This window comes from Drosophila navojoa, chromosome X (genome assembly GCF_054131105.1).
Source record: "Drosophila navojoa isolate 15081-1374.11 chromosome X, UAZ_NAV_1.0, whole genome shotgun sequence".
NCBI lineage: Eukaryota > Metazoa > Arthropoda > Insecta > Diptera > Drosophilidae > Drosophila > Drosophila navojoa.
The window spans coordinates 17,944,324-17,961,028 of NC_142895.1; the positions used below are offsets into that span (position 1 = coordinate 17,944,324).

The 16,705-nt window shown below is 45.3% G+C and overlaps 2 protein-coding genes across 2 annotated transcripts in view; one reads left to right on the plus strand and one right to left on the minus strand.

Annotated features, from left to right (window-relative positions):
- The window catches only part of LOC115564802 (uncharacterized), a 120,083-nt gene that overhangs the window by 85,795 nt on the left and 17,583 nt on the right, over window positions 1–16,705 (minus strand). The gene's annotated exons all lie outside the window — the stretch shown is intronic.
- LOC115565248 (uncharacterized) lies at window positions 3,441–5,863 on the plus strand. The gene has a single exon (XM_089264192.1). The coding sequence runs from the start codon at window positions 3,691–3,693 to the stop codon at window positions 5,815–5,817; it is 2,127 nt and encodes a 708-aa protein (XP_089120318.1). The 5' UTR covers window positions 3,441–3,690; the 3' UTR covers window positions 5,818–5,863.

A 16,705-nucleotide genomic window follows, 5' to 3' on the forward strand; every position in this document is an offset into this window, starting at 1 on the left:
TTTAATTAATTTATTTATTTATGTTTTATTGCAGCTTTTTGTCTTAGGCTCTATAGCGCAGTCTTCATTAAACCTTAACTTAAAAGTAAAATATTTATTTTACTAAAGAAAACATTATTTATAACAAATAAACAATTAAAAAAAAAACATTTTGATAGTAATAATGGGGAAAATGATCAAAAATAAATTAGAATACATTTACTTAATTAATATATTTTTTTTAAATTAATAATTAAATAAATATACGCAGCCACATCAATACCAATAACCCAGACTATTATTATATGATTTGAATAACTTAATGATGTTGAAGAAATGTAATAAATTATTGCATATGCACTTCAGCTCTAATAAGAATTGGCAATCATCGTCATCTTGCATCATTAAAGTCCTCAGCCAACTTGAATTCCTCACTCTGGCTCTGCAGTGCAACACATTGTATATATGTATATATGTATATTTCAATACACACAGACGCATACATGACATCCCAGTTGGGGCTGTGAACCGGCAATAAAAGTGGCGTGCGTTATTACAATGAAGCTGGCTTCCATCGCCCAGAGCTTGATTAAGCGCATCGAGCTGATGCTCAGCTTAAGCCAATCAGCTGGCCAACGAGCTGCTGCCATGTGTTTTGTGTAATTTGAAAACGAAACCTGCCATCGCCATCGCAATCGTAATCGCAATCGCAATCTCATAATGCGCCGTATTCATTCATTGTCATTGTCATCGGCGTTGTCATTGCCGTTTTTCGTTGTCCCAGCTCGCTGGCCGGTCGTTTGCCATTGTCCGTCCACTGTCCTCTGTCCACTGTCCGCTGTCCGCTGTCTGTCCGTCCTTCCGTCCGTACACTTGTCATAAATAAGCTGTGCAGCTTGAAGCTCTCTCTTAACTCTCAACTCTCAGCTCGCGGCTCTTGGCTCTTGGCGCTCAGCTGCCCCCGGCTCAGGGCTCGCATTGAATGACTGAATTCAATTTAACGAGAAATTGCAACAATCAACGCTGCTCAGTGCGTCCAGCGTCCTGTGCCTGCTCTGTGTCCAGCGTCCTGCGTTCTGCGTCTAGTGGCACGCTCCTTTCGTCGACGTGCACCTCTTTTATTGCAGCACCGACTGCTGCAATGCTCTTTTCTGTGGGCATAAGCTCATAGAGCATTCTCAACAGATAATAAATCTTATATATATATATATATATATATATATATATATATATATATATATATATATATATATATATATATATATATATATATATATATATATATATATATATATATATATATTATATACAGTCGAGTCTCAATAGTTCGTAATGTCAAGGGCATAAGTATTTTTTCGATTTGCACAGTAATTCAAATTATCGAGAATTATCGAAAACGAATTTTGCTAGGGGAATACAATTTTTACTCGATTTAACGTGTTTTTCGATTAGGTGGGATACAAATTATCGAGACTCGACTTATTTTTGAATATCCAATAAAGCGAAAATTAAAAATTTTCTATAAATTTTAAAAATAATTAAGCAACTAAACATAGAACTATAATGTATATAATGTAGATAAATACTTTTTTTTTTTATAATATATTTTATATTTTATATTATATATTTTATAATTTTTTTTTTAAATAAAAAATGAATGCGCCTCAAGGCCTTTGAATTAATTCCTTGTGACAATAAAATAAATAAATATTTTTTAATAAATATTTTCAAATTATTTATTTATTATGTTATTAATAGGATTATTCAGTTTAGCTGCCCCGAAAATCTAGCAACAATTTGATTACGATTTATACAGAATTTCAATTTATAGCAAAGGGCATTTGCTCTTCGGCTAGCTATTTCAATTGATTCTTTTGTTGCTCTACGCTCTTATTTTGTTGTCGTTTTCGTTTTGTGACGCCCACATTTTGCGGACAGCCAAAAAACGAGCAGACCAAAGCAGACCAGACAATGGGCTGATCGGCTTGTTGGTTGGATGGCCGGCTGGCTGGCCGGCTGGCTGGCTGGCTGGAAAGGATTTCGAGGTGACCAAGAGGCAGCAACAGGAGTCGCAATAACAAGAGCGCCATGCTGTTGCTGGCCGCGACAGCGCGCCGCGCAGGAAACGCGAGGCATGCCACCAAGGGGCGGCAGCACCGCAAAAGGCACAAAATAAAATGTTGGCCAACGGCAGCGAATGGCGCAAAAAGTTGCACAGCGTATGCCAACAATGTAATTTTGACGCTTGATCTCGGTAAAGCACACACACACACACGCTGTGAGACTGCCAAATGGCAGATGGAAAAGGGCGTGGCAGGAAAAAAAACGAGAGGAAAAGAGGCGAACAAAAAAATGGAAAAACAAACAAACAAATACCGCTGGATAATGGACACCGATGAATGCAGCACAAAAAATGCCACATATGTGTGGGTGAGTCTATATATGCATGTGTGTGTGTGTGTGTGTGTTTACAGAACAATGGTTGCATTGAGCCGATGCTGTTATTGTTGTTGTTGTTGCTCGTTTTGAGTGCGTTTTTTGCGCGATTTCGGTTCACATGCGTTTTCTTTGCACAGGAGCAGGAGCAGGAGCAGCAGCAGCAGGAGCAGGAGCAACTGCACGCTTCCGCTGCTGCTGTTGCTGCTGCTCTCCGCCACTCAGCTGCCGCCCAAAGAGAACTTTGTGCTGTGTGTTATTACTGCCAAGCCGCAGACGTCGCAGCCAAACGGCCTCATAATATTTCATGGCTGCCTGCAGTTTGTTGACATTCCGTTTGCCGCTTCCTTCGGTCCTGGCCACCGTCTTGATTATGCGGCAACAGGACACGTGCAACTTGGCACCTTGTCAAACAGGATGCAGGCAGCAGCAGCAGCAGCAGCAGGAGCCGGCAGCAGCAGCAACATCCTCCTAGCAGAACAACAGTTTTCGGTTACGGCTCAGCCATGCTCACTAATGAGAGTTCGCTGAGGAGCAAAATAGATGTTAATGGTCTAGCCAGGGCAGGCTCTATACGGCCTATGTGTTATTTATTTAGGATAGGATAGGAATGTTACGCTGTCCACCCTAAAGCAAAAGAAGCCTCTGCTCCTAACGGGTTTTCCTTCTAATTGATCTGATTCCTATGATTACTTCAGTTGTCCTCTGGTTATTCTATATACACATATTCTTTTAGGTATATATCTCTGTCTCGACAATCACAGCCCAAGCTCAACGCTGTCATGCCCCTCTCTGCGATTCCCTTGGGGCTCTCGGCTGGCAAATATTATTGTTGATTAAGTGAGCTTGCTATTGAAATAAATATTTATTTTTCATTTACTAATTGCAATTGATTCAACTTCTGACAGAGCTGCTCAACATTTAAATGTTTCGAACAATATAGTAATGAAATTCCATTCGAGAATACAGTGAAAGAAAAGCCACATTGATGCCTGCTGCGATTGTCATACGAATGCTATGTAGTCGGCCCAGCTGGCAGTCAAACTAGTTCAGCTCTGACAGCTACGGAGTGTAGATAAATCAAATATCTTTAAAATTAGGCATTGTCTTCGTTTGCCTCTGTTTGGCGCCGGGACAACCATAGACCAAATCCGTTTGCTCGGACGCTCGGGCTAATTCAAATTCAAGCAACCAAATTCCGCGAATTCATCAAATTTTGCAAGTACCGCTATTACCGTAAATTCCGCTAGTATCTATCACAAAATTCAAGTCATAATGTATCCAAATCCGAACGCAAACGTGTGCGTGATGGTGTCGGTGCCCACCGCCCAGCAGGAGGCGGCACAGCAGCAGCGCCAGCACAACAAGCGCTACGCCGAGAACTACAACAACATCGAGTGCAGCTGCGCCTGCCACAACTGGAGCTCCGTCTACTGCGGCCAGTGCCGGCAGCGGCCGGACAGGAGCCACTCCCTGGAGCTGCCGGGTGTGGAGCGGACAGCGCCACTGGAGAAGGTGCTGCGCCAGATAGTCGTCCAGCTGCGGGTGGAGCATGTGTTCTGGTCACATGATCTGGGCGGCGGGCAGCTGCAGGCGCGCTTCGAGCTGAAGCAGGACGAGCTCTACGAGCGTCTGCTCTACACGCTGAAGGAGTGGGGCATCGGCAAACGGCCGGGCACCCATGTGACGGCCTTCCACTGCCTGGACACGAACGTGCCGTTCGAGGCGGCGGCAAAATCTCGCGCCTATGGATCGGCAGGAGCCGGATCAGGAGCAGCGGGCGCGCTCGAACCCTACGACGAGGACACGAATGAGGGCCAGCACGTGGGCTGGCAGAGCTTCGTGGACTCGGTGCGCTGCCGGCTGAACGTGAACCAGGTGGTGCGAATGGTGCGCCGCGATGCCACCGTCAACTTTGACTTCGTGGTGCTGCTGATGGTCGCCGCTCTGCTCTCCTGCGTCGGCCTGGTGGAGAACAGCTTCCTGTACCTATCCAGCAGCATGCTCATCTCGCCGCTGATGGGCCCGATCATAGCGGCGATATTCGGCTCGGTGATCAATGACCGGGGACTGCGCTGGCTGGGCATCAAGAACGAGCTGATCGGCATTGGCATCTCCGTGGGCACCGGCTTCCTCTTCGGCTGCGCCGTCTGCCTGTGCGGCATGAGCCGCTTCTTCATGCTATCCACCGGCTTCACCGACGAGATCATCTCGCGCTGCGACACCCACTCGCTGGCCATCGGTTTCTGCACGGCGCTCGTCTCCGGCGCGGCGGCGGCCATTGGCGTGCTGGGCGGCAATACTGGTTCGCTGGTGGGCGTGGCCATATCGGCATCCCTGCTGCCGCCGGCCGTCAACGCCGGCCTGCTGTGGGCCATCGCCCTCTGCACCCGACTGTTCCACATCGATCCGGATCTGCTGCAGAGCCTGTCCAAGCACCGGGACTACTCGACGCACCTGCACGTGGAGCTCTTCGTCTGCGCGACGGTGAGCATGGCCCTCACGCTGGTCAACGTGCTGTGCGTGTGGGTGATGGGCGTGGTGGTGCTGCGCATCAAGGAGGTGGCGCCAGCGGTGCAGCGGGATCAGCAGTTCTGGCGGCACGATGTGCGCCTCGCCCGCGAGGTGGCGCTGAACGATCCGGAGCTGCACAGCGCCATCGATCGCCTGGACCTGGACGAGCGGCGGCATGTGAATCTGGATGCCGACCACTACCAGCACACCTGGTCGCCGGGCACGGTGGTGCGGCCGCGCCACCGCTCGGACACGGCTGGCAGCGAGGGCGAGGACAAGGAGTCCAGCCGCACCTATCACACGGTGCACGGCTTCCAGAACTTCTGCATGACGCTGCACAAGCGCAGCTCGGAGCCGGCCAAGCGGCGGTCCGGCGTGCTGCCCAGCTTCCTGGACGTGTTCAAGCCACTGGAGTCAACCGAACGCAGCTCAGCTCCGCTAAAAGTAGTCACCCATCCGCCGCCACCGCCACCACCACCACAGGCACAGCCACAGCCACAGCCACAGCCACAGGCAGAGCCAGAGCCAGAGCCTCTGTCCATACCGACTCAAGCAGCGGGCAGCGACGCCATCGCCAACTATCGCAGCCTGCCCGATCTGCGGGTCGACTGCCCCGACAGCCAGGAGGAATGCACCCTGGAGCTCTCCGATCCTGAGCCGCACACCAAGTCGAAGATCTCGCGCAGCGTACACTGGCACGTGGAGCGCCGTCCGCTGAACGAAAGTCCCGACTCCTGCTCACAGGCCGGCAGCAGCCAGGACTCACAGCGGCGCTTCTCCATCCGGATGCTGGTCCCACCACCGCCCGACCGTCGACTGCGTCTGCTGGAGCGCCGCCAGCCCGAGGACAGCGAGGAGAGCGAGTACAAGCACGAGTTCAATGTTTAGTCCAACTGTACATCTCTGTCTCCCCCCATCTCTGTGTGCGTGTGTGTTTATGTTACTTGGCCAATAGAAACGCTGCGAACAGCAACGCAAACATTGAGCACCGAACTTCTCTTTCAGTTGATGTCGCGCCGCTTTGGCTGCGGTTTCGCTTTGATTACTTCGCGACGTCCTTGTTTGCCCAGCACTTTGCAGCTCCACTTGCCGCATTCCCTGGACATCACCGGCAGTCCTCTGCTGCTGCAGCTGCGGCATGACAAACATTTTGTTGGCTTTCAATTTGCTGGCTCTGCCCTCCCCTCTTTGCCAGCGACTGGCTGAGTGCATCAATAAGTCACATCGTGAGCTCCTGGCTTGCTTTGTTCCTCAAAGGCTTACTCCTTTGCCTGTCTCTGCGCAAGCTAAGCTCTTTCTCTCTCTCACTCTCACTCTCACTCTCACTCTCACTCTCGCTCTCTCGCCGCTGATAGCTAGCCAACTGCTCTTAGCTTACGTCTTGTTTCTTCCATATCGCATAAAGTTTGAAATGCTAGCAGCTTGTAGCCTATTTCAATATCCAGTCGCTGACATGCTGTAATACTCGCTCACACTTTGCAGAGAGCATATTGGTTCATGTCTGATATAGGCTGAACTCTCTCACTCTTCTAGCTCTTTTCAATCAGCTCTGCATTTGCTGAAATTCGCAGCTCTGACGAGCGAGTATTAGGCAGTCGATCGGGGCATACATATATAGAGTGAATTAGATGTACTTCCATCATGGAATATTATAAAGCGTTCTATCACATCCACTAGCTCTACAAGGGATCAGGAACTTTAGTGATCCTTGCTGATCTGCTGAGCGAGTATTGGGCAGTCGATCATGACATATGCATATAGAGAGTGAGCTAGATGCAATTCTATTATATTATAGTCTTTTCTGTTTTCGAGCTCACTTAAGAGAGCTCTGCTACCTGCTAAGCGAGTATTATGCAGTCGGTCAGGTTATATATAGAACTAGATGTGCTTATATTAGATTACAGAGATCAATTCAAGTTATATTATAGAGTGTTCCATCACATCACAGCACTTGGCTAATCTAGTGGATCTACCGAGCGGGTATCACGCAGTCGATCAGGACATATGTATATATGTAGACTGAGCTGGATGTGCGCTTATTATTTTACAGTGTGCTCTATAATGTATATAGAGTGATACATCAAATAACATCAACTAGCTCTATGAATGGCGAACCTCACTGATCTGCTGAGCGAGTATTGGGCAACCGATCAGAGTTTCGATCACTTTTACTATGCTTTAGAGTGTTCTATCACATCACAAGAGAGTTATACTTCTATTATAATAGAGTCTATTTTATTATAGAGTACTTTTCCATACAGTCATCTCTTGAGCCAGCTCTGCAATAGCTGCAATAGCTGCTGCTGCTGAGCGAGTATAAGGCAGTCGATCAGCACATAGATGAAATGAAGTAGTTATACTGCCTTACTATAGAGCGCTATGATCAATAAGTCATACTTTTATTATAATAGATTCCATTATAGGCATTTATATTCGAGCCCACTTCAGGCAGCTCTGCCATTAGCTAAGCTGGCGAGCGAGTATTGGGCAGTCGATCAGGACACGTACAGAGCTAAGTAGTTGTACTTCTATTATTCCATATTATTATAGGGTCTATTACAGAGCATCGACACTCGTTGGCTTGTTGAGCGAGCATTACGCAGTCGTGCTCACCCCATGCATGTCCTGCGGAAAGCCCTCTTCGCTTTTTCCTTTGCTGCTCTCGACTTCTCTGTGCAATTTTCGTTCGCTGATTGCTTTCAGATGTTTTTCCTTTTTTTATATCCTTTTCGACTAGCTGGCTCTCGGCTCTAATAGGCAAGAACAATTACGTGTTGCGTGTTGTATTGTATTGTGTGGCTATGGCTGTGGCTGTGGCTGTGCCTGTTGTCCTGGTCACTGGGCCCGATTGGCCAGCAGGCGTTGTTAGCCAGCCTGGAGCTCAGTGCGAAAAAAAGGTCCTGCGGCCCAGTGGGTGATCCTTTGATGTGATGGGCTGCTGCTGCTGCTGTTGCTCTAGCTGTAGCTTAACAGTAATGTTTATTTGCCATGTGGCACTGTCGCTGTCCTTGCCACGTGCGCCGCATCCCATTTGCTGTTTGCTGTCGGCTGTCGGCTGTTTGCGTCCTGCAGGTGCGACATTTGTCAGGTAGCCGCAATTAGCGCCATTCGCACAACGCCGAACCCACGCAGCACGCACCCGCACACCCTGGCACCCTCGCACCTCGTCCGATTAACTCGTTTCCGTCCGCCTGCCCACTAACGACCACTTCAGGGCGCATTCCTCAAGTGCCCGGGCCTCATATAATTTTATGATGCATGCGCGAGAATTTGTGAGTCCATGAGGGAAGTGCCAAAGGTGGCAAGGCAGACTAGAGCCCGACCAGCGCTTGCATCTCACACCCCGGAACAAAAACCAAACCCATTTCAATGGCCATTCTCATAGAGGTGCTAACATGTTTATGTGCCGGCTTTTAGAGCCTCGTTAATGAGGTGAGAGGCCAGGCTCGGGGCAGGACAGTTGCCTTTCCTCCTGCGCCGCCCGTCTTGATTATTGCCATTAGCTGAAGATTACGCTTATTTGCTACACGGAACGGACTTGAAAAGTTGCAGGCGAGCTGACAGAAAAACTGTCAGCAACAGAGATAGCACTCAGTACTTGCCTCTCCCTCTCTGTTTACGTCTGTGACTAAAAATGCGCTCAACATGGAGTCTGGTGCTAAAAGAATTTCCCTGCAATCCAATAAACAGCAATTTCCCTGCATAATATTTATTTGAAATGCAACAAGGCGAATCCTGAATGATGCTGCTTTTCTCTATTATGTCTGCATTTGGACCCCGATGGAACCAGGTGTATACAGGCAGTGCAATATTCAGATGGTTATTCTTAACAACTAAAATGAGATCGAATGGAATATACTATGGTCGAAAGGCGCTGCTCTGCTATTCTCGGGATCCCAACGTAAACTCTGGGCACTCTCGTTCATAAGGAAAACGTATATCTCTATGGGATTAAACGTATTAGTTGTTGCAAAATAAAGAATTTAATAAACAACTTAATGCAATTCATTGCACGCTGTTTGGTAGAGCTTCAGCTTAACCCGGACACTGTTCCTGCTCCTGCTCCTGCTCCTGCTCCTGCTTCTGCTCCTTCCTCACCCGCTTGGCTGTGCCTGTCTCTGCTTTATGCTGCTCCAAAGCAATTTTTTGTGCTGCCAACTTCAGCTGAACTTCTTTTGCAACAAATTGTGTTGGCTTTGTTATTGTTGGCTGCTGCATTCCGTTTTAATCTTGCCGCAGCGCATCGCAGCGCTGCCTGCAACTCGAGCTGGGCCGGCCCAGCGGCGAGTGGAGTCCGGACTCCAGACTCCGGACTCCTGGCACTGTCAGCATTGTCCTTTGAAGCGTTCTCTGTTTCTGGTCTTACTTGTAAATTATGTGTTTTAATAATTTACAAAGACTCAAAAACTGAAGCACTTTGCTTATAATCTTTTTGCCGTCTCGCTCACTTTTGATAGCCCTAATGACCAGCAGCAGCACGAGTCGGTGGAGTCGGAGGAGTCGGCAGAGCCGGGGGAGCATCTGCAGCAGCTGTAGTTAAATGCAAGCCTGTAAATAACTACAAAAGACACAGATCCGGCTGAAATGGCATATAACGAGCAAAGTCATACAAAAATGCTTCCAAGTACCAACTTTTAATTTCAAAAGAAGCCCAGACCAGATCGCGCTGGCATTTCACTAAGTTTTCACTCTGGGCGAGGGAAAGCCTTTGTGCTCGCCCTCCGCGCGGCTGACCCCTTCAATTTGTTCACAACAGCTGCAGCCAAGCCACTCTGAAACGACTTTTGTCATACGATTATTAAAGGTGAGCCTTGAATTGCATCAAAATGCTGCGAGTTGCCGTGAGATGGGCAAAGCTATCAACATTGGGATCTCTAATAAGCATGAATAGAGTTGTGAAGGAATTGAATGGCTGGAAATATTCAAAGTATGCAATAGAAAGCAGATAAAGAATAGCAAATATTGCCAAGAGAGCACCAGTTAGGCATGCCTTAGACAAGCGGCTCCTTACACTCTACTCGCGAAACCAAACGAAAACAGAATACTCATACTCATTCGATCTCGCTCTGCTCTCTGGACTTCAGCGTCTTGAGTGAAACTGTTCGTGTGACGCTCTCTGAATGAACATCGTTTAGGAGAGAGAGACACGATTGACGCTCGCTCAGCGAATCACTCAAAAAGTCAATGCAAACGGTCTGCACATTCACATGCATATGCACACACAAACACCAATACACACACAGCAGACTCTTTGCTTAGTTTGACTCAAGCGAATCGTGGGGGAACAACGAGAGCGAAACAAAAGAGAGCAACAAAAACGTTAGCTAGCCGATCGCAACCGAGCTCGTTAAAGAGGCGATGCAAGCGGCTGCCCTAAAAGCTTTCTCTCAGAGAGTGAGCAAAGGAAACGTATGTATGTATGCGTGTGCATATATATGTACATACTATGTATATACTTGAAGAAAAGGGCAACAGCTAGCTGCAAGCTACATACATGTGTGTATGCATGTGTGTATGCATGTATTCCAGTCAGTTGACTTCTTCTTCTTTTATACATACATGCATGCACAGCTAACAGATATATGTATGTATGTGTGTACACTTTAAGCTCTTGCTCTGCTTGCTGCTTAGTTAAAGCACTGTGAGAGCTTTACTATTAAAGCTTAATTAATCCAACATTATTCGCATTTACATATATGTACATACATATATACATGTATAAATAAATGAACATAACAGAAGAACTTGAAATATTTGTTTGCTTTTAGGAACCATGTTTATGTACTTTAAGTCTTCTAGCATCTATAGCTATCAAACTTGTGTTGAGATAATCAACCTCTGCTTTCATATTTCACTCCCATCCCCAATCGCCATTCATAAAGATAAACAGACTATATTAGCTTAACATATTGTCTATCTCTTGCCCTCCTTCTCTATGCGAGTTTCTATCTGGCATATTCGACATTTGACCCCCCACCTGCCACACACACACACACACACACTTGGCAGCCACTTACATAGTTCGGCTGCCCCAATCCCATCCTCGCCATCGGCCACAGCCATTTTTGGCCACGCACAAATCTATTTAATTAAAGATTGAGCACTTGGCATTTTGTTTATCTTGGCCACATTGAAGTGTTTAGCACATTGTCAATTAGTCAGCCGGCGTCCGAGGTGGGCCCACATACATATGTACATACATACTTCTATCTCTAATGGTTTCTCATATTGCATGCGCACGTTCCGCACTTCAGAGCACCTGGCCACTTGGCCACTTGGCCAGTTGGCCACTTGGCCACCTGGTCACCTGGCTGGCTAGCTGGCTGAGTTACGATTGCTTACAACTTAATTATCTGCGACGATTACAAGCCGGCAACAAATCTAAACTGGAATGTCCTGCATGTCCTGCATGCGTCCCCCGTCTGCCGTCCCCCGTCCGCCGTCCTCCGTCCGCCTGTTTGTCCCAGCTACGTGTCCTGTCAGCACATTTGTCTACGTGGCGTATGAATAATTGCAAATGCCAACAATTGGAACATTTGTCGTTGTTGCTGTTGTTGTTGTTGTTGTTGCTGACATTCCACAGCTCTCATACATGTTGTGTAGGATACTATTATGCACATGCAAGACTTTTCTTTCACACACCTGCCTGCGTGTGCGTGTGTGTGTGCGTGTGTGTGTGCGACAATTTAGATAAATAATTCTGAATGTTAATTGAGTGTAAGAAATTTAAGACTGCCAAGAGTTTTAGACTCTGCCTTTTGTGCATGTGCAAATTAATTAACTGAATTATTAAGTGAACAGCAAAACGAGCCAGGCATAACACACACACGCACACACACACACACACTCACACACACACGCACATGCTCATAGAGAGAATATTATAAATTATGCTTTTATTATATGCTGTAAGTTATTAAGAACAATAATGATGATGTCCGGCCATGTGCTGGCAGACCGAATGGCACACTAACACAAACATACATATGCATATACATATACATATACATATGCCTGTCTCTTGGCATTTGGCATTAATTGCGGCCTAGCACCAACAAAAATTACCTGCCTACCCTTGCCGCCCTACACCCCAACCGCCCCAACCACCCTCACTCCCCACACTTTCTTCATGCCCAGACCACGCCCATTTGCCAGAAACTGACCAGAGCTCGTGCATTAGCCAAAACAGAACAGAGCACCCACACACACACACACCCACACACACACACACATATACATTGAGAGCCGCTGTCCACGTAGCCATTTAGCTGATGGCAAACATTAAGCAATATTTATGACACGCCGGCAGCCCAGCAACGAGGCCCAGCGGCTGGCGAGCAAATTGCAGAGGCAAATGCAAACGCCAAATGCTTATTTAATGAGTTAATTATTTTTTCTGTATTTATTGCAATGCCCAAAAATATGCGAATATTAACGAAGTAAACGTGCAAATATTTGCAATTAAACGCTAAGCACAAGTCCATTAAATATTTTATTATTTATTACTTGTTCTTCTGCATGTGTGTGTGTGTGTGTGTTTTCTCTTTTTATTCATTTTTCTTTTTTCTCTCTGTGTGGAAATTAATATTTTTATGAGGCAGCTCTGCGCAGGATTTAATGTATTATAAAGCAAGTGTTTTCACTTTAAATTGTCATTTAATTAGAGTGAAACTAAGGAGATTCAAGCTGAGCTCCAACTGGAAAAGCCTAGACACAGATAGAGATAGAGATAGAGATAGAGATAGAGATACAGATACAAATACAGATACAGATACAGATACAGATACAGATACAGATACAGATACAGATACAGATACAGATACAGATACAGATACAGATACAGATACAGATACAGATACAGATACAGATACAGATACAGATACAGATACAGATACAGATACAGATACAGATACAGATACAGATACAGATACAGATACAGATACAGATACAGATACAGATACAGATACAGATACAGATACAGATACAGATACAGATACAGATACAGATACAGATACAGATACAGATACAGATACAGATACAGATACAGATACAGATACAGATACAGATACAGATACAGATACAGATACAGATACAGATACAGATACAGATACAGATACAGATACAGATACAGATACAGAGTACAGTACAGATACAGATACAGATACAGATACAGATACAGATCAGATACAGATACATAGGATACAGATACAGATACAGATACAGATACAGATACAGATACAGATACAGATACTGATACAGAAAGAGAGAGAAGGAGAGAGAGAGAGAGAAAGAGAGAGTGAATTCATTTAAATTTAATTAATTGAAATGTTCAAAGGCAAAGGAAGCTAACAGCTAAGAGCTAAGAGCCAAGAGCGAGTCGAATGGCCCGCTGTGCGCCTCGGCTCTGGCTTGGCTCGAGCGTCAATCAATCAGGCAATCATTCATGCGCACATTCACTTATTTATTTATTTATTTTAGCAGTTTGCGCCAGTTCGAGGCCGTCCGTTCGTCCGTCCAAGCCGTGACTCATCAGCAGTCACTCACTTGGCACTCGGCACTCAGAGCTGGGCAATCGGCAATTGGCAAGGGGTGGGTGGGGGCGCTGTGACTCGGCTGGCAGCACACAAAATATGTTTGCTATTTAATTGCTCTTTTGCCAATTTCCGTGTCGAGCGGGCAAAACGCTTTTAATTACTTAACCGGAAATTGGCAATTAAAGCGATTTAACGGCCCACATGCATGAGAGCCTGCACAGAATTCTCATTTGCCTGCCAAAAACTTAGCCAATGCCAGCCATCAGCAACATCAACAGCATCAACAGCATCAACAGCATCAGCACCGGCTCTACAACTCCACAACTCGACGACTCTACTCTCGCTCCCCTGGCTCCACTCGCGGCTCGTAATCAACTTTTAAATGGCCACAGCAGTCGCTTCTACCCCTATCAGTGAGACTCAGTCTCAGCCTCAGCTCCCGCCTCGGCCCATTCCAATTGGTTCTTTGAAAGGTGCTGCCAACTCGTTCATTGTTATTTATTGTGTTTGTTGTTATTGCCGGCAATTTATTTCAATTTCGCCGAGCTGCAAACTTTTGTATTGTCATTGCCAGCGAGCGAACGCGCGTCTTTTTCCAATTAGAAATCGCTGGCTGGGGTCGCGTACGCCGCACGGCTGGAGGGCGTGTGGGGTGGGGTAGAATGAGAGAGAATGGCGTGAGGGAGGGGCAGCTCCGGCGGCCCGGGCATAAAAACTCATTTAACTTTTTTGGCCGGCAAACGTCAAATGCTTTGGCTTGATGAGCGCCGCGTGTAATACACAAAACTTTTTGGCAGGTGGTTAAGATGAGGGAGGGAGGGGGGTGTGGGTGCTGTGTGGGTTCGTGGCTGAACTGCGATAACTGTTGCATAGTTTTTGGGGCCGCTGCATAATTAATTATTTGCCAGCAGCCACAGCAGCAGCAGCGGCAGCAGCTGAGCCACAAACGAAGCGAACCAAAGCGAAATCAGCTGAAATGAGATGCGATGCGATGCGATGCGATCCAATGAGTGTAAATCTGTTGGCTAAGATGGCCAGGGCAAGGGGGTGGGGTAGTGGAGTGAGGCACCGGTCTCCTGCTGGCCAAAATTTCGAATTTGTGGCCGCAACTTGGGCTAGCAAATAAAATAGCAAAATTGTTTGTCTTGACTTTTATATAGTTGGACATGTCCGTGGCGGGGCGTGGCGTGGCGAGGCGTGGCCTGGCGGACTTTACGTTTGCCATGCTGCGGCCAGCCGCTTAATTTCTGGCGCGACTCGCAATTTGCCGCCACATTGCAATCCAAAGTTGTACGGAAAACTTTGCAGGGCTCGAGCCAACTATCCAACTGCCTCGGACGCACTCTAATTTCAATTGGTGCCAGCTAATATGCTGCTGTCCGGCCACAGCTCTCCCTCACTCCCTCTCTCCCCCTCTGTCTCTCTTCTCAAGTTTATCGCGAAAGTTGCGCGAAAAAACGTCAAATGAAATTTATACAAAAATTGCATGTGAAAAGCGCCGAGAAGTTTGGCCAAGCGAAGAGCATGCTCCGGGCCCTCACCTGGGCTGCCTCCATAATGCAACGGATACGCGTCACCGACTTGAACCGAACAGACATATTGTTTACCCAACTGACGCGCGCTCTGAATCATTAAGAGAGCATTTTAGATGCGATGTCCGGCTTGTCCAAGAGTTTTGGAATGTGCTGCGCATTCCGCTTTTTGAGCTGACTTTTTCAGGTAACGCCACAAGTGAATCTGAATTGCAAATGCCAAACGAAAACCTGCTCAAGCTAGTCATTTATAATTAATTGCTCGCAATGTAAAAGCTGCCAATGGAGCGCTTAGGTGCAGCTGATACTGTGGGAAGATTCCAGATTCACTTGGAGCAGAGCTAAAGGCTTTTGGCTGTGAAACTGGGACTCCCACGTTCGAGTGCTGCAAGAGTCAATTAAATGACTTTATATCAGTCGATAGTAATACACATATAGGCCAGGTGGTCACAGCGTACTGGAGTGCATGAAGTACTCTGAGAATCCCCCGCAAACCATCCTTAAACTATGGTCCTCGCGAAACTCCCTGAAAAGACTCTGCTGTTTGGTTTTCTAGTCATACAGTATGAAAAATTTAAGTAAGGAAAGTCAAGTCAAGTAAGTCTAAGTTGGATTTGAATCTATATTAGTTATAAAATCAATAAGCTAAGTAAAGGCAGCGAGCATGAACATGCCTGCCTCCTATGCATATGCATAGAGTACATGGACAAAGTAAGACATTAGTAACTAGTCTTGTAACTATAGACACAAGCTATAAAGGGATTTTCTCTTCAGAGCGAAAATCAGTGCGCAACACAATATATTTAGTTCATCCATTTGCTTGTGTTTAGCTAGCTTAACATATTGTTATTTTATTTTATTTTTTATAGTCATAAACTAGTGATGGCGCTATAAATCATTTTATGCACAATTATCGATTATTTTTCCTCCATTGGCGATTTAATTGTATCATAAAATGTTTAGCGATTAACTACAATCATAATAATAATAATAATAAATAATCGCGTTGATCCTTTTGTATAAATATTTATAATATTTTATATCATATTTGAGTATTTAAATATATTTTTTAAAATTTAATACTTAAATAAATTTTTGTAATTTAATATTTAAATATTGAAATATATATTTTGAGCATTTAATATATTTAAATATATTTTTGTAATTTAATTTTTAAATATTAAAATATATATTTTGATCACTTAATATATTTGAATATATTTTTGTAATTTAATTTTTAAATACTGAAATATATTTTTTGAGCACTTAATAATTTTTTTTTTTTTTTAAGCAATACCTTAAAAATCACTTGATTAAAGATGAGTCGATTATCCACGTCAATTCATTCAAATTAATAATCGCTTAGCTTAATCACGTGATTCAATAATCGTTTAATACATTTTGTTCGACATCAGTAGACATAGACAATAAGCTGCATTAATAAATAAATAAATATGTATGAAAAAAAAAGCAAATCATACATATATGAGCCCTAAATAAAATCAAATGTATTTAAATATTAGCCCAGCATATAGCATTCCCTATGGACAGACAAATTCTATGCCCGCAACAGTCATTAAAAATTGATGCACTCCACTTGTCATTTGATTGCCATTTACCCTGGGCATTTATAATTGATTGATTTAGGTTTGTTCGTTCGTTATTTTTTTTCTCATGGCATTTCATTCCATTTCATTTGTATCTATAAAC

Bases quoted from the DNA above. Each gene is read 5' to 3' on its own strand.
- LOC115565248 (XM_089264192.1), top strand. From the start codon at position 3,691: ATGTATCCAAATCCGAACGCAAACGTGTGCGTGATGGTGTCGGTGCCC.